General features: G+C 39.7%; 1 protein-coding gene across 2 annotated transcripts; it reads left to right on the top strand.

The window, feature by feature from the left end:
• Positions 1 to 2,432: 2,432 nt before the first annotated feature.
• On the top strand, positions 2,433 to 8,348 carry SLITRK4 (SLIT and NTRK like family member 4). Of its 2 annotated transcripts, XM_040323789.1 has the most exons (3): positions 2,433 to 2,551; positions 2,995 to 3,711; positions 4,778 to 8,348. In XM_040323789.1, the coding sequence occupies exon 3, from the start codon at positions 4,778 to 4,780 to the stop codon at positions 7,319 to 7,321; it is 2,544 nt and encodes an 847-aa protein (XP_040179723.1). In that variant the 5' UTR covers positions 2,433 to 2,551; positions 2,995 to 3,711; the 3' UTR covers positions 7,322 to 8,348. The 2 variants fall into 2 exon arrangements, with proteins under 2 accessions (XP_040179723.1, XP_040179724.1); XM_040323790.1 differs by lacking the exon at positions 2,995 to 3,711.
• Positions 8,349 to 19,434: the final 11,086 nt, after the last annotated feature.

The raw sequence follows: 19,434 nt of genomic DNA, 5'->3' as shown, positions 1-19,434 counted from the left end.
ATACTAAATAAATGTTTGTTTTCAAAACGATAACCTTAATTGTCAAGGGGATTCTCATATAATCACATAAAAAGGTACATTTCAACAATGCAGGCTGCAGAGGGAGCCAGTATAAAACAAAATGTGCTTTCAGGGATAAAAAGAAAGAGACGTGACAACAATTAGCATGAACTAAGAACGACTGGGTCATCTCTATGTATAGCAGTCTGAAGGAGGGAGTCTTTGCAGTTACATGTACTCTGCATGTTGATTAGAACATAGCAGTGGCTGGCTGCTTCGGAGGAGATGTGCCTTCTCACATAGGCATCCCTCAGTATTTTGCACACAGACAAGATCACAATACATCTGCAGTGAAGTTAACCCTTCCCCACTTTACAATAGACTGGGTCACCCTGCTCCCTGCTCTGCAGAAATGTATGACAGCAAAAGACAGAACTGTATTTTATCCTCTGCTAAATCCTCACTCGTTCACATTTCTCTCCTTCCTCATTCCTTTGCTTGATGGTCTTAACACTTCAACCTTCCTAAGCCTTTTTAACCTATTATCTCTGCAGCACTCTTTTTAATTAAGCCCTTGATTTCTGCAGGTTAAATCCTTTTTCCTCTTTAACTATTTTTTCTTTTAACCATCTAAAAACATCTCCCAAAAATAGACTCCTTTCTGGTGTCCTCTCATTTAAATGACCCCCCCCCCCCCCATAATTCACCTTTATCGCCACTTAACCCGTTCACCACCTGCCGTCCTGACTATTGGCCTTTACGTCTTCTGCTCCCCCTGCACTCACTTCATCGGCCAGAAAATGAGCTTCATTTTCTCTGTCTGAAATCAAGGTTATTTCACTGAAAATCACAGTATAAACTGCAAAAAATGCATAGCAACCAATCATCAATTGTCTTTCATTCTTCTGATTGCTGCAAAGTACAAAAACATTTGAAATCTGACTGGGTGATAGTATAAGTTGCTTACCTTGTTTTAGCGCCTATTAAATAAGCTTGTCTATTTGTGATTGAGAATAAATGCAAACCTACCAGGCAGTACATTCAAGACTAAAATCATGCCAGCACTCTTTTAAAATAAGCAAAATTTCTGCAAAGCTTATTATTTTATTCTTTACAGCAAAAGAGTAAGGATGATCTATCATGAATCAAAAGTGAATAAAAACCCACAATTAAAAGATTTGAAATAATACTTACTGATCTGATTAAAGACATAGCACATTCATAAGCTTAATTATTAAAGCTGTGCTAGGAGCAACAATGATCTGCACTGCCTAGTAACCCATAGCAACCAGAGTTCAACATCAGTTTTGAGTCACGAAAACAGTGAAATATAATTGCCCATTGGTTGCTATAGGTTACAGTACTTCACACATTGTAGCATTACGTATGTCCTTGCTGATGAAAGAGGTATTGATCAGAAAACAGTAAATATTTTTTTCGCAGTAAATAAAAAACGAATTTAGCTACAAAATAATTAAAAATAGACGTTGCTATGTTACGAAATCACAGAATATTGATCCCCTACATACGTAAAAAAATATATTAAACTGCACTGAAAAAAACAAGCAAATTATGCTGCACAGGAAGCAAATTTTCAATAAGATGTATTTTCCTAATCATCTTCCCACTTGAAGGAAAGGATGTAGCATAGAAGTAATTGGTTTATCCTTAAAAAAAATAAAGATGTGTGCACCAATTTCGTGGTGCCTGTACTCACACAGTGGTGGCACAGTTTTAGCATGCAGAGTGAAAGAAGCTTGTTGCAGAGCTGGCAGACCACCATCTAAATATTGCATCAATTCCTTTACATTAACAGCCATACCATAAGCACAAGTGCTAAGGTGCCATTTCTTTGGTCTTTGCTTGGATCAGATCACATATTATAAAGCATGTGCCATAGTGGATGGTACAAAATAGCAGTCATCATTATATATCTTTGGTGTTAGAGCTAAGCACCCACACATCACAGCGAAAAAAAGAAAAGATACCCAAAGTACATCTACCCCCCCTTCTTTACCCTTAGTTTACTAGAGCTAATCTGATTCCCCCAGCACCTCTTTGGCCGAGCACAGTATGGGTAGTCCTAGTCAAGCTCTAATTTTTGATCCCAATAAACTCAACAGCAGCACAACATCAATAATGATTGATCAGAGCACTCTATCTTGATCTAGTGCTAGTAGATCTGTGTGGATGGGAATTGCAGTTCTCCTTTGGCAATACGAATCCTGCTCTTAAAACTCACCCTTCCACTGGAATTCCAAAATTAACTGCAGTTGCTGCATGTGTGCCTGTGCTTATTTATTGAAAGACATCGACTAATACATGTTGAGGTTTTGTTGCTGTGTGTATGTGTATGTGTGTGTGTGTGTATACTGTGTGTGAGGGAGAAAGGGAGAGAGAGAAAAGAGAGGGGGGGGAGGGAGAAGGAAAGGATGGGGGGGTGATAGAGAAGCAGAGAGAGCGTGAGGAACAGAACGAAGTCCAGATCTCTTGGAGACAATCAGAAAATGCAGAACATTTCCATTTCCTTACATGCATCCAATTTTTAAAGGTAAGCCATCAGACCAAAAAAAAAAAAAGAAAAAAGGAGGGCACCTATTATTTACTTGCTATGCTGATTTAATAGAATGACAAAGCTTGACATCTTACAGTTATACCCCATCATCATTAAAGCTTGAGACATCCATCGATGCAAGTCAGATTTTCCCAGCCAGGCAAAATCCTGCATTTTCATGTGGTTTTGTCATGCATGCATGCTAATTAATGATTTCATTATCTGCCTTTGCTGAATTGATGCAGATAAAAAAAAAATGATCATACATTGTTAGGAAAATAAAACTGAAAGGTGCTTTGGAAAACCTAATAGCATTAAAATGACTTTGCTCTTGTTTAGGCTAGCAGCATGTTAGACAAATGTCAAAATAGTTAGGTGATGTTTTTTTATATATATTTATGTATTCTGTGCTCAGTTGTGTGTGATTGCTGTGTTTCTAGGTCCATGGCTTGAAAATGGCATTGGTAGTCTGTATCTAGAAGCTGAAGGGTTACTTCATGGATTCTCTTTGTGACTGATCGGTGGAAAAGGGATCTGTCCTCCATCGGCAGCAAATGATCTCCCACTCCCTCCCCCCTCCTGTAACCACCAGACACATCCAGCAGCTATCTGACTAAAAAGACCCTCTTCCTAAGCCTGACATTCGCCACCAGCAAACATTATTCCATGGAAACACAGCTGACTAGGAGGCGAGAGGTTTATTCATACTGGGAGTCTGTTTGATGCAGCTCATACGACCCTCTCCAGTAATTCCCTGCCCTCCGATCACACTGTGGACTCCCTCTTACAGCCCAGACACAAGAGCGACACAGCAAGTTGGACCTGCCCCAGAGCCTCGCTTTCTCTAGCATCATCTGGCTCTGTGGGTACCACTTCATTTATTCACTGCTACCTGTTCCTAATTAAGGATCTGCAGAGGCTAAGAGGGAATAGATTCCTTTTTTTTCTGGCTTGTATTACACTGGCAGAGGAAGAGCCTCTAGCATGAATGATCTGTGCCAAGGGATCCCTACTTCTTAGCCCAGGTTCATCTTCTGGAGGAGATATCTGATTAAGGACAAGAACACCCAGCAGGAGCAGAAACCATGCTGCGGCAAAGCATTGCAGTACTAATCAGTACTATCACAAACCTCAGGCATTTGCCACTGATATCATAGGTACTGCTGTCTAACACTGACCTATGTTGTGCTAATCATCCTCTCTTTCTTTCTTTCTCTCTTTCTCTCTTTCTTTCTGTCTCTGCATGCAATCTCTTTCCACCTCTCTTATCTGTACTGCCGTGTGGGGACAGCATGGGGATATATGTGACAGTGTGACAGAGTGCTGGTTTGCTGGATGGAGAAGTGACATTTAGCAGGTTGCTGTGTTGTAAAGTGCTAGGCAGCTGAAATGCACATATGTAGATTTTTGTGGGGGATTATGCTTAAAGTTTAGCTAGGTAATGCAGGTGAAAAATATGCATGAGATGCACCAATAGACCATTTACTTTTATGAACAGTGAAAGCAAATATATATATATATATATATATATATATATATATATATATATATATATATATATAATTTTCATGGTATTTTGCTAATTTCTGTATATCATGTAAATACACTGTTGTGTGCACATCAGTATGCACACAGACCCATTCAACATATGATGCTTTGCATAATGTATTTCATATCATGTGGATTTTGTACTTCAAGTCGTATATGTATTGTATTAAAACACATGTTTTAGGTTGCATGTATGTATGTGTAATTAAGCATATTTGGTTAATACACATACATAAATGATCTCATTCACAATACACTCAAGAATGTATGATGTTTTGCAGAACATGGTTGCTATAAAGATAATGTTGCACTGATCATAAGATTTTTCATACCTGGATGCAGATTACTGTTACACTCTCATAAACATACATCTGTCCCTAGTGCAAGTTACATGGCCAGGTGGAATATGAGACGGTGCTTAAAAAATTATTCATGGTTAATTTTTTCTAATGTTGTATGAGATTAAAACACAGCGTATAGCCTCATGTCTTAAAAGGAAGTTTGTGTATGTGATAGTGTAATAAGTAGACAGCTAGTATTTATTTGCATAGACAGTCACACACACGCTCAGATGCAAACATGAATACAGGCAATGAGTCCCATATTCGTGCTGTGCATGCTATATGACATGTAATAAGTCAGTGATATTAAGACCATTTCTTTCTGTTTGCTCAGATGATGTACATCAGCAGCCTGAGATCTTTTTTTCACTGCCTGAAGATGTTTGTGTGGCTTTTCCTGTTCCTCTCCACCCCAATCTCCTCCACCAACCCGGACTCAGAACTCACCCTGGAGATCTGCAGTGTCTGCTCGTGCCTGTCAGTAGAAAATGTGCTATATGTCAACTGTGAAAAGGTGGCAGTGTACCGACCAAACCAGCTGAAACCCCCTCAGTCTAATTTTTACCACCTGAACTTTCAGAACAATCTTTTGATTATTTTGTACCCCAACACGTTCCTTAATTTCACCCATGCCGTGTCGCTGCAGCTGGGCAACAACAAGCTGCAGAATATAGAGGGAGGAGCTTTCCAGGGGCTTAGTGCATTAAAACAGTTGCATTTGAACAACAATGAATTAAAAGTCCTGAGGGCTGACACTTTCCTGGGCATAGAGAACTTGGAGTATCTCCAGGCTGACTACAATTTAATCAAGTATATTGAGCGGGGAGCCTTCAATAAACTACACAAGTTGAAAGTTCTAATTTTAAATGACAATCTGATTTCTGCTTTACCTGACAATATATTTAGGTTTGCTTCATTGACTCATTTGGACATTAGAGGAAACAGAATACAGAAGATTCCCTATATAGGTGTTCTGGAGCATATTGGGAGGGTGGTGGAGCTGCAGTTGGAAGATAATCCTTGGAATTGTACGTGTGATTTGCTGCCATTGAAAGCTTGGTTGGAGAACATGCCATATAATATCTACATTGGAGAGGCTATTTGTGAAACACCAAGTGACTTGTATGGAAGGTTATTAAAAGAGACAAATAAACAAGAATTATGCTCAATGGGAACTGGAAGTGATTTTGATGTAAGGATATTGCCTCCATCCATGGAGACAACATTTACCACACCTGGGGGGCACACTGGTCAAACCTCACAGAACCGATTAGCCACTAAGCCCCCTAAAACTACCAATCCTTCTAAAAATTCTGGTATAGTGTCTGGAAAATCTGTTTCTAATCACAATCTCAGCCAGATAGTGTCATTTCAAACAAGGGTACCTCCTCTCACTCCTTGCCCATCGCCTTGTGTTTGTAAAACACATCCTTCTGATTTAGGATTGAGTGTTAATTGCCAGGAAAGAAATTTAGAGTCAATGGCTGAACTAGTACCTAAGCCTATTAATGCCAAGAAACTGCACGTGAATGGGAATTATATCAAACAGGTGGAACAGGCAGACTTTGCTGAGTTTGAAGGTCTAGATCTGCTTCATTTAGGAAGCAACCAACTGACTACAATTCAAGGAAATGTATTGTGCAACCTTACAAACCTAAGGAGGCTTTATCTTAATGGGAACCAAATTGAACGTTTGAGTCCTGAAATATTTAATGGTTTGCACAACCTCCAGTACCTTTATCTGGAATACAATGTTATAAGGGAAATATTGGGGGGAACCTTTGAATCAATGCCAAACCTTCAGCTGCTTTATTTAAATAACAATCTCTTGAGAAGTTTGCCAGCTTATATATTTTCAGGAGTGCCCCTGGCTAGACTCAATATCAGGAATAACCATTTCATGTACCTGCCTGTAAGTGGCGTTCTTGACCAGCTGAAATCTCTAACACAGATTGATCTGGAAGGAAACCCATGGGACTGTACGTGTGATTTGGTAGCTTTGAAGCTCTGGCTGGAGAAGCTAAGCGAAGGCATTGTTATGAAAGAGGTCAAATGTGAGACACCTGTGCAGTTTGCAAACATTGAGCTACGATCTCTGAAAAATGAGGTTTTGTGCCCCAAGCTGGTAAACAAGCCACCTACACAGTATACCAGTCCCATGCCTGCTATCATATTCACAACCCCTGTAGGTCCTATAAAAAGTCCACCAGGTGGACCCGTACCTTTGTCAATTTTAATACTTAGTATTTTAGTAGTGCTCATATTAACTGTTTTTGTTGCATTCTGCCTTCTTGTTTTTGTTCTGAGACGTAACAAAAAACCTACAGTAAAGCATGAAGGCATCGGGAACCAGGAGTGCAGTTCTATGCAGCTCCAGCTAAGGAAGCATGACCAGAAAGCCCTTAGAATGGATGGTATCTCTGCAGAAACATTTTTTCCACAAACCATAGAACAAATGAGTCACACGTGTGGCATAAAAGACTCAGAAATGGGATTTCCATTTACTGATCACCAAGGACAAAAGGTGGTCCTCAGGAGTTTGACTGACAAAGATTTATCACATGGGGATTCTAGAAAAAGACTTAGCACAATTGATGAACTGGATGAGTTTTTTCCAGGAAGAGACTCCAATTTATTTATCCAGAATTTTTTAGAAAGTAAAAAAGAATATAATAGCATAGGAGTCAGTGGTTTTGAAATACATTATCCAGAAAAGCTACAAGATAAGAAATGCAAGAAGTCTTTAATAGGTGGGAACCACAGTAAAATTGTAGTAGAACAGAGAAAGAGTGAATACTTTGAACTTAAAGCCAAACTTCAAGGCACACCTGATTATTTACAAGTCCTTGAAGAACAAACAGCACTGAGCAAAATGTAGGTCTTGCAGTGTAAACTTTAGTAAAGACAGTAATTCAATGATGAAAAGTGCCTTGGTAGACTTTAAACTTCCAAATATTATCTATATAGGCATAGCTGCAGGTGATTTCAGGAGTGTCCAGTTGATTATGGTTGAAAGAATTTCTTTGTAGGTTATAATTTTTCAGATCATCTACTATCTGGACCTCTAGGATTACACCAGACACTATCGCCAAAGGGATACGTTATGTTATCACAAACAAAATTAACCTCATCTACAGAGGCATCTACTGTATATTTTGTACCCAAATACAAAACGTCTGTCTCCCCGTGATTGGTTATTGCACCGATAAAGAAAAAAAAACTGTTACCAGAGAAGGCTATCTCCATCTTTCAAATGGATAAAGCTGATGAAAATGTTCTGTTACTATCCAAGTCTAAACAGTGTTTTAAGAATAATCTTAGACAAGTCAAAAGCATGCAAAGGAAGGTTAGTTTCTTAAAAACAGGAATACCTTTAACCAGAAAAAAGAGGAATATCACGGTAAAATGTGCAAGTGCATAAATCCATGCTTTACAATTCTACGAAAATAAATTCAGTCACTTGAACCATTCTTGTCTACACCTTAAAAATGGATATATATATATATATCACATTTATTTAACAAGATATTTTTTTTCTGCAAAATGTGAATAGATTTAAGATTATCTATAAAAAAGAAGAAACAATATTGTTATTTGCAATCAGATGGGTTGCATTGATTTTCTCGATATGCTTGCTATGTGAGCGGGGGTTAAATATTTTTTTAAAATAGAAAAAAAATTCATATCCATGAAATAATTTGTATACTAAATAGAAAATATATGTACTCCTTAATATGTATTTAAATGCCTGACTTGTTTCTGTGATCACAATGCATTAATCTATAAAAAAAACAAAAAAACAAAACAAAAACTAAACATTGAGATACCAAACTGCTACAGGAAATGATTGATGTGTAATCTTGATATAATGTGATCAGGTACAAAATAAAGGTTGTCCACATACACGATTGTGCCTTCTAGAGTTATATTATGTCCTGGCTTATATATTTTTGTTTGACAAATTTTTAGTTATCTTGCCATAGCACTATGTATACTAGAGATTATACAAAATAGTTTATTTTTGTTGATGGCCAACTGACAGATTGTGGTATGACCTTTTAAAACATACATTGTTAGTTTGTATGTCATACGGTGGGCTATTTGCATAGTATTGATTGCTATGATGGATAAGAAGGATCGTTTGATGCCTAGTATATTATACAACATTGTCTGTTCAGCTCTGGATTGCTATAAATGAAGGTTTTTATTGTTAGCATTGCATGATATAAGTGGCATACGATATGGTGTAACCAGTGTTAGAAAGGACGAGCCTCAACCTGTTCTTGGATCTCACCAATAGTATATGTTTTGCAGGCATTCTTACATATGCAAGTAATGAATGCCTCAGTTATGTGATTTAAAACTGGACTCCAGGCAGATATGCAAAATGCAGTTTAATCCAGTAAGGTGTTTATTTCAAAATCACTGTGATACAGTTTATATAGGTATCTGAAATGTTGTATGATGTCTATTTGTTACAATGCTTAGCCAAGCAGTACCCCTACTTAAAGGGTGTGGATTGGCATTATCAGCCAGTGTTTTGAGAACACATATTACCTCATTAATATTCTGCTGCTTTTTCACTGGACAAACAGGAGGCTGCAGGGTGCTAGGTTACACCATCATATTCCTCATCTGTAAAAGAGAAAAGGTTCCATCCTTCTTCATAGCTGTGCAGTGTGACAGGGTTATGTGAATCACTAAAGTGACGGAACACAGTCAAGATTATTTTTCATAGTAAACAATGATAATATTGTATATGTTTTTCTTCTATTGTACTTGGCTGTATGGCTGGGTTTCAACTATAAAGCAAACATTTATCCACAACAAAATACCACCCCTCCCCCATCCTCCACTGTATTATGTGCCCTTGGGATCATTAAAGTGGTTGTGGAGGCTCAAAGTATTTTACCTTTATGCTTTCTATGCATGATGGTAAAAAACCTTCTGTGTGCAGCAGCTTCCCAGCCCCCTAATACTTACCAGAGCCCCATTGCGAGCAAGTGATGTGCCTGAGAGATTTGGATCTCCGGGGACTCTCCTTTCTCATTGGCTAAGACTGAAGTGGGAGGCATTGGATCCTGCTGCTGTCAATCACAACCAGACAGCCAATGAGGAGAGAGAGGGGCGGGGGCAAAGACACACAGAGCAGTGGCTTAAGAGCGAGCCTGCTCAGGTTCCCGTACAGCAAGCTGCTTGCTGTGCAGGCACTCAGCAGAAGGGAGGGCCCCGAAGTGCTGGTAGGGTACCCGTGAAAAGGAGAGTCGGTGCTGTTCTGTGCAAAACTACTGCACAGAGCAGGTAAGTATGACATGTTAATATTGTTTTTTTTTATATTTTTTTTATATCTTTATCTTAACTTGCTAGTAGTACCACCCAGTTCCTTACTTCTACCCCCCCAAAAAAAACACTTTTAAATAAAATTGATTCCTGAGCAATGCTAGGCATATGCTCCTCGTGTGACAGTCCTTAGGTATAGTCATTGGCTGTCTAGTCACAAGGCACTGCATTTTGTAGGGAACATTGGTGTGCCAGGTGTCCCATCATACCCATATGTTTTAGGATTAAATCCAAAGGCAGCAGGGCATGGATGGTAAACAAAGGCACTACTAGTAATTCAAGACACTGGATCATTCCAGGTGTACAGTTGAGATACGTTTTTGGTTGGTGGTAGGTTTGCTTTAACTTCCTTTTGTAGCCACTAGGGATGAGCCCAGTTTGACTTGAACATCGGGTGTTTGCCTGTTCGCCGAATAGCGAACAATTAGGGGTGTTTGCAGCAAATTCGAAAGCTGCGGAACACCCTTTAAAAGTCTATGGGAGAAATCAAAGTGCTAATTTTAAAGGTTAATATGCAAGTTATTGTCATAAAAAGTGTTTGGGGACCTGGGTACTGCCCCAGGGGACATGTATCAATGCAAAAAAAGTTTTAAAAATGGCAGTTTTTTTCGGGAATAGTGATGCTTAAAGTGAAACAATAAAAGTGAAATATTCCTTTAAATTCCATACCTGGGGGGCAGGGATGGACTGGCCATTGGGACTACAGGGAGTTTCCCAGTGGGCTGATGGCTCAGCGGGCCGGCTTCAGTGACAGCGGACTGCCGTCCCCCTCCGCTCCTCTGTCTCTCCCTCCCCGCAGCACTTACCTGGGGGAAACAAAGGACCAGAGGAGCAGGGGGGCGACAGAGGAGCGGACAGACAGCTGACTCAACAGCTATGGCCTGGGAGTTTCTCACTTCTGCCTAATCATGTTCCTTAACCACTTTAGCCCCGGGCCTGTTTTTCAGAGTCGGTGTTTACGAGACAAAACCATTTTTTTTTGCTAGAAAATTACTTAAAACCCCCAAACATTATATATATTTTTTTTCTAACACCCTAGAGAATAAAATGGAAGTCATTGCAATACTTTTTGTCACACCGTATTTGCGCAGCGGTCTTACAAGCGCACTTTTTTTGGAAAAAATTCACTTTTTTAAATGAAAAAATAAGACAACAATAAATTTGGCCCAATTTTTTTATATATTGTGAAAGATAATGTTAAGCCGAGTAAAATGATACCCAACATGTCACGCTTAAAAATTTCGCCCGCTCGTGGCATGGCGTCAAACTTTTACCCTTAAAAATCTTGATAGGCGACGTTTAAAAAATTCTACAGGTTGCATTTTTTGAGTTACAGAGTAGGCCTAGGGCTAAAATTAATGCTCTCGCTCTAACGATCGCGGCGATACCTCACTTGTGTGGTTTGAATACCGTTTTCATATGTCGGCGCTACTCGCGTATACGTTCGCTTCTACGCGCGAGCTCGTCGGGACGGGGCGCTTTAAAAAAAATTTTTTTTGCTTTTCGCATTTATTTTTATTTATTTTACAATTTTTAACACTGAAAAAAAAAAAAAAAAAATTATCACTTTTATTCCTATTACAAGGAATGTAAACATCCCTTGTAATAGAAAAAAGCATGACAGGTCCTCTTAAATATGGGATCTGGGGTCAAAAAGACCTCAGATCTCATATTTAGGCTTAAATGCAAAAAAAAAAAAATTGGAAATGTCATTTTTTCAAATGACAAAAAAAAAAATGTTTCTTTAAGACGCTGGGCAGGACTGACGTTTTGACGTCACTTCCGCCCAGCGGAGCTATGGGGACGGGCGAAGGAGATTTTTCCTTCAGTCTCGTCCCCGCTCAGCTGCCGGATGGTCGCGATCTCCTCCGCCGCTACCGACGGCTCCGGTAAGCGGCGGAGGGCGCGGAACAGCGGCGGGAGGGGGGGGGCCCCTCTCCCGCCACCGATAACGGCGATCTCGCGGCGGATTCGCCATTATCGTTAACACGGCCGCCCACAGAAGAGATGAATATCTCGATTGTGGCAGCAGCTGCTACCGTTACCGAGATATTCATCTCTAAAGTGATGACGTATAACGGCGGTGGGCGGTCGGCAAGTAGTTAAGGAGGGGCACCGAACTGATTCTTTGCCCCGGGTGAAATAATGTCTAGCTTCCCCACTAGTACTGCCTATAAGAGTACCAGTACCAGCCGTTCTACTCTAATAAAGTAGAAAGGCTAGTGGCTAGTGAAGAGGGAGAGGGGGCTTGGGTGGCCCGGGGGGGCGGGGGGGTTGCGGGAGTTGTCCGGCCGCCATGGGAGAGACCTGTCAAGGTGGGCCAGTCTGGATGAATTCCAGGGCCAAATTTCTGTCCCAGTCCAGCCCTGCTGGGGGGTGTCTATAGTATGCCTGTAAAGTGTCACAATTTTCCAATTTTTATAACAGTCCCTGCAGAAAATGACATTTCTAAAGGAAAAAAAAAAAGTAATTTAAAACCACTCGCGGCTATAATGAATTGTTGGGTCCCGGCAATACAGATAAAAGTCATTCAAAAAATCGGCATGGGTCCCTCCCCCAGTCCATTACCATTACCATTATTCATACCATTATCTGGTATGAATATTAAGGGGAACCCAAAATGTAAAAAAAAAATACGTGAGGGTACCCCAAATTCCATACCAGGCCCTTCAGGTCTGGTATGGATATTAAGGGGAACCCTGCACTATTTTTTTTTTAAATGGTGTAGGGGTCCCCCTCAAAATCCATACCGAACACTGGACAAACAGGAGGCTGTAGGGTCCTAGGTGACACCATCATATTCCTCATCTGTAAAAGAGAAAAGGTTCCGTCCTCCTTCATAGCTGTGCAGTGTGAATCAATAAAGTGACTGAACACAGTCAAGATTATTTTTCATAGTAAACAATGATCATATTTTATATGTATATGCTGTGACAGCTCTTAACCTCCCTGGTGGTATGATTCTTTCTGGTTTTAGGTGCTGAAAGAGGTACCATTATTTTGCATGGAAATTTGGCGTTTTACATTGTAGGCCTGTATTTCCTAGGAATAACTCACTTAAATCTGTCCAAACAAGAGTCTAGTAGACATCCCGGGTATAATAAAATTTGAAAAACAAAATCATAAATTATAATATAATAAATAACTATAAATAATTATTACAAATAATAATATAATTCTAATAAAAATTATTCAATAATGTAATCAAATCAAAAACACTGAAATTTGCTCAGTTGCAGAATTGTCGCTGTCATTACTTTTATTTTTTGATGACAAATTTCCCCACAAATAGCTATCGCTCAATTCTGCAAGTGATTATAATTTATTATCGCTGTTTTCTAGCTGGTCTAAAACCATTTTTGACATAAAGGGACACTTTTTGGTTGCTATGGACAATCTCCAGTTTCCAGGCAGAAAGAACAGTTTTTATTATATAAAAGTACATGCAGGACACTGGGCAGACCACTAGGGACAAAGGGTGTGTGTATTTTTTACACACAGTACTGTAATCTATAAGATTACAGTATACTGCATCACAGGGAACGGAGCTCGGCGGCAGACAGGCACTGTGTGAATCGAGGGAGGACACCGATCCATCACACAGCGGAGAGGCATCGCAGGATCCAGGGACAAGGTAAGTAAACCATGCCTGTGGATGCTGCGAGGTGATCCCGAGTCTGGCTCGGGGTTACCGCATATGGTTCTGAAATTCCACCCCGAGCCAGACTCGGGAATACCGCCAGGGGGTTAAATAGCTGAGGGCGGGGCCACCCATGACGTACGTGGGTCACACCGCCCCCTCTGACGCAATGAGGAAACACTGCAGGGTTACCCAGTGACATGTACGGGTGACCCTGCCCCCCTCTGACGCAACAGGAAATCCCTGTTGCATCTCGATCATTGTTTACGAGTCTCGCATCATTTGGCAGGCACCTCCCATCGAGTTGGATCGTGATGACGTGTTTTTCCGGTACGTTGGGTCGTGAAAGGATTACATCACTGGATTTTTTTTTTCTTTTTAAATAATGAACTTGTCCCAAGCAGTGTCTGTGTGTTTTTTTACAATTTTTTACACTTTTTTTGTGCAATGGTAGGGATACAATGTACCCGTTACCAATTCACATAGGGGGGCCGGGATCTTGGGGTCCCCTTTGATAAAGCGGGCTTCAAGATTCCGATAAGCCCCCCGACCGCAAACCCCCACAACCACCGTGCCAGGGTTGTGGGGATGAGGCCCTTGTCCCCATCAAAATGGGTCATCCTCCCCATGTTGAGGGAATGTGGCTTGGTCTGGTTCAGGAGGGGGGGCGCTCTCTCATCCCCCTCTTTTACTGTGGCCTGCCAGGTTGGGTGCTCGGATAAGGGTCTGGTATAGATTTTGAGGGTGACCCCTACACTATTTTTTTTTAAATTGGTGCAGGGCTCCCCCTAATATCCATACCAGACCTGAAGGGCATGGTATGGAATTTGGGGGGACCCCACACAATTTTTTTTTAAATTATGGTTCGGGGTTCCCCTTAATATTCATACCAGACCCGAAGGGCCTGGTAATTTACTGGGGGGGACCCATTATCTGTGTTGCCGAGACCCGACAATTCATTATAGCTGTGAGTAGTTTTAAATTACTTTTTTTCCGTTTAGAAAAATGTGCCACTTTACAGGCATACTATAGACACCCCCCAGGTTTGAAATTTAAAGCATTATTAAAATCACTGTTCTCGAAAAAATGGCCGCATTTAAAACTTTTTTTGCATCACATGTCCCCTGGGGCAGGACCCAGGTCCCCAAACACTTTTTATGACAATAACTTGCATATCAACCTTTAAAATTTGCACGTTTGATTTTTCACATTCGTGTCCCATAGACTTTAACGGTGTTTGCATGTTCAAACACATTTTTGCCTGTTTGCATGTTCTGCTGCAAAGCGAACCGGGGGGTGTTCGGCTCATTCCTAGTAGCCACCCACAAAACAAGAACTCCTGGTGTAAGCTGAAGGAAGATTTCATAAACACTGGACTAGATATAAGTTGTTATTGTCAGATTATAGTATATCCAGAAATACCAAGCTAATCAATTGATATTTAGGGATTTAATGTTGCAATCTGATTCCATTGAGAGTTTTATTTTTATTATGTTTGTTTGTTACAAGTTTGTTGCCTATTGGAACTGAAGGGGTAAAGGTCAGATATTCAAGGTATGTTTCTTGTCTCTCTTGTCCATGTTTTTACATTAATTGGAATATTCATTGAATAGATTTTTAATATTCTGTTTAAAGCAGCTGCAGCATTATATACAATCTGTTTAAATACTTTAGTATTACTGTATTCATGTGTATACCAGACTACATCATACAAAATAATGAATGCATCTTGCAATTCATGTCATTTATAGAGAAATGCCACCCTTTACTACTGGCAAGTGGTAGAGATACTCTGACCACACATTGAGGTTTGTTTACCAAAGGTAAATAGACTTTTCACTTTGCATGGGAATTATCCTGAGAACTTGATCATCCATTCCTGATTTTGCCAGGTTAAATATCACTACATTCACTGAGCTTTGGGAAAAATGTCCTTGCAATGTACAACTTCTCTTGCAAAGTGAACAGCCTATTTGGCGTTAGTAAATCAACCTCATTGTTTCTAAGTAAAAAAAAAAAAAAAAAAAAAGACAGAGTTTCTTTCATGTCAATGTATTACTTAAACCTATGATGTTTTCAAAATTAAAAATCTCAACTAAGCCTTTTATTTAAGGCTGGATCTCAAGTGTCAGATATGAGCACAGACTATTTTGCCTATTGGAATTGAAAGAGTAGAGACCAGATATTCAGGGTATTTTTCTTGACTACCAAGTTTTTACATTATTTGGCTTATTAATTGTATATATTTTTATCATTATGTCTAAAGCATGTGCAGAATTATATACAGTCTGTCCTGTTTAAATACTGTTGTATTACTAAATCTATTAATTATTAATATACTACAGTGTTACTACAGAGTTACTATAGTATTTATAGTATTACTAAACAAACCTCTCTATAGTCACAATAAAACCGTTTAAAGTGGAACTTTACCCATAACTACTTGATAAAAAATAATGTTCTTTAGCAAGGAACATACATTCTACATTAATACAGTAATTATGCTACCATAATTAGTCTGTGCTGTAAATTTCCTCCAGCATTGTTCCTGTTTCTTCTTGCCGGAGGCTGCCATTTTGCAGAAGCCCAGAACCCCTTGAACAGCAGTAAATCATTGTTTAACGGTTTCAAAAAACACTGGAATGCTAGGATTGCTAACTGTCACATTTGCTTGTGTCCTCAACTAACCTGTCAAACCATCAAATGTCTGGTGTCATAACTGATCACATATGCAGCACCAGGGCAGTTGCAGAAAAAAGAGAAGCAGCTTCCTTGGTTGTAAAGGATATAAGGGTTTAATTCCATTTTAAGCCTGTCAGCAGATCAGCCTCTATTTATTCAGCTGTGCCTAAAAATGGAGAGCAATTTAGCATTTACAGAGCATGGTGAGACAGTGTATTAATGGATTTTAAACAGTATAGACACTTATTTTTAACCACTTCAATACAAAGTACTTACACTTCCTGCCCAGGACAATTTTCAGCTTTAAGCGCTGTTGCACTTTGAATGACAAATGCTACCCTGTACTAAAACAATTTTTTTTATCATTTTCTTCCCACAAATAGAGCTTTCTTTTGGTGGTATTTGTTCACTGCTGGGGTTTTTATTTTTTGGGCAACAAATAAAAAAAAAGTTTTTCTTTTTTTCTGTTATACAATTTTGTAAATAAGTAAATGTTATCCTTCACTGATGGGCACTGATGAGGCTGCACTGATGGGCACTGATAAGGTGGCATTAAAGGGCACCCATGAGGTGGCAACAATGAGGCGGTACTGATGGGCACTAATGATGGGCACTAAAAGCCTGGGCACTGATAGATGGCACTGGTATGCAACACTTTATAATACAAATTTGGCCATGTGAGACATGGCTGATGACAGTACACGTCCACACTTTTAGTGTACAAAAATGCATACAATGTAATCAGTGGAGTTTCACACAAAATTGTGTGTAAAACTGACAGGCAGACTCCCGCCTGCCAGGTGAAAGGATTTGGGTGGCTGTGCTGTCGCCTGATTGCTCTCACACACCCCTGGTACCAAGGCCCTCTCCGTGCACACCCTCCATGTTTTCCTGGCTCCGCTTGCCCATCTGCAGGCCTAGGATCAACACGGTGAGTGCTGGCAGCTGGGAGGAAAAGGAGAAGAGCAGACACACATCCTCTTCTCCTTGCTGTGACCCAGAAAGTGACCTTTTGTTGTCCCAGGCTAGCATGTTCGGAAAGCAACATTTCGCAATACAATCTGTATTGCAAAACATTCAGTGTCCCCCACTAAAGAAACCTGTCACTAATACATACATACAAACGTAAACACATGCATTGGGGACGCCTACTCGTGAAAATGCTGATTGTGATACACGTTACATATCGCAGCGCATCCCAGTGTGAGAGCAATATTTATAGCACCAGACCTCCTCCGTAACACTAAACTGACTACCTTTTTTAAGCATTACCTATAGATAATATAGGGTACTAAAGTTTGTTTTTTGTTCACAGATTTAAGGTTTGACATTTTGGGTATATATTTACTTAGTATAACCTAATCTTTTATATTTTACCAAAAAGTATGTTGTTTATTGCCTTTGCTTCCCGTAAAATTCTATTTAGTGTGTTTTTTTTTACTGAAATTTTGTATTTCCCGGACCTTTGTGATAATATTGTGTGACTTAAATTTCAGCTACTGCTATTTTTATCTATAGGGTGTCTGCTTTCAGAAAATCCATCATGTTTGGGGGTTTTACATAATCTTCAGAGCTAAAATGATTTTTTAAACATGTGTGCAAAAAACACAAAAACGGCTCTGGCAGCAAAAAGGTTAAATGTTCACTGTTAAATATGAAGGCCCCAAGACTGTCATGGAACAAATGTTAGATTTTTTTTGTGCCAGAGCAGATAAGTATGCTTGTTATCTAAAAATGTTAATAAATGAACCAAACACACAAAAAATATATTATCTCTTGTGCTATAACAAGAAAAATAGAAGTGGTATTTAACCCTTTCGCCGCCAGGTCTGTATGTCATATGGACCCAACGGTGGGGGGGGGGTATCACACACAATCCAGTGGCTGCAGCCACCAGGATTGTGTTTGAAACTGACAGGCAGACTGACAGGTGAGAGAATTCTGATTGCTCTCACCACCCCGCCGCTGTGCCTCGCCCTGCCATGCTTACCGGGCTCTGCTTGCCCATCGGCCTGGAATCTCCATGGTGGGTGCCAGAGGGTAGAGGGGAAGGAGAAAAGCAGACACACATCCGCTGTCTCTTCTCCTTCTTCTTGTGACCCTAGAAAGTGACGTCTCTGACGTCACTTCCGGGTCAAGCTCTTGGTGTCCCCGGCTTGCTTTGTTGAAAAAGGATGTTTTGCAATGCGATCTGCATTTCAAAACATTCAGTGGAGTTATTTGTACATATTGTATCCCTTTGACTGCAGAATTTTAAAATGATGAGGGGGTGAACTGTGCTATAATTACCATCTTTTCAAATGATGCAAGCAGGTAGGGAACTGTAGCTAGGAGACTGTGCTCGTATAAACAAACATGGATCTTGTATGAGTTATACTTTTTTTCTTAAATGTCTGAGATAATTAGGATGTAGCCAAGTGTGTCTCATTTTGGCTGTTGCGCATTGTAGGTTGCATATTGTAGGTGTTAATGTTTTAGTCTAGCATAGGGTTAAACATTTGCGTGGAAGCAACTGTTGACATTTAAACCAAACATTTCTACTGTCCTTTGTATTTAATAGTGGCTTAGGAGTTGATTTACTAAAAGCAAACAGGCTGTTCACTTACCAAGCAAATTTTGCCTTAGTTTAGTGAATGAGGTGAAGCTCTGTAACTTCCATCATCATCCATATATATATATATATATATATTTTTTTTTTTCTTGCACATGATTGTGTATTTTTTTTATTTATTTTTTGCAATCTGAATTTTCACCACCTTCACTAAGCTAAGATTTTTTTTTTTCTTGCAAAGTGAAAACTCCCCTGTAAATTGAACGGTCTATTTGCCTTTAGTAAATCCACATAGGTTAGACTTGATGGACTGTGTATTTTTTCAACCTCATCTGCTATGTAACTATGTAACCCCTTTGACTGAAAAGCATGCCATGACATTATCTTTAAGGTTTTATATGGCAAGAGCAATTTGGGGCTGTTTAAGCATTCATGGTCTGCAAATCCTCTGCCAACTGTATAGCAAGTGTTCTTCTCACTAACGATGTATGCATACAACTGAATCCGACAGCTAATTATGGATCTTACAATGATAGAACCTATACAGATGATAGTTGGAGAAAAAGAGTCAGATTTATGACTGAGAACAGCTTGTGTCTTATGATGACTGCCCTGTTGAGTTTAACTAAAGAGCAGAACTGGCTACTTGCTGCTTTAGAGTAATGGGGGATTCTTAGAGTTCCTGGTGACTTGAGTTGTCTGCAAGACTGCATTGAAACCTCCCAAAACATTCTCCATGCTAATAGGCAGATGTTAACCTAATCTTCTACACCACCCC

The sequence above is a fragment of the Rana temporaria genome, chromosome 9 (assembly GCF_905171775.1).
Source record: "Rana temporaria chromosome 9, aRanTem1.1, whole genome shotgun sequence".
Lineage (NCBI taxonomy): Eukaryota > Metazoa > Chordata > Amphibia > Anura > Ranidae > Rana > Rana temporaria.
This window is presented reverse-complemented; position numbering and strand designations above follow the sequence as displayed.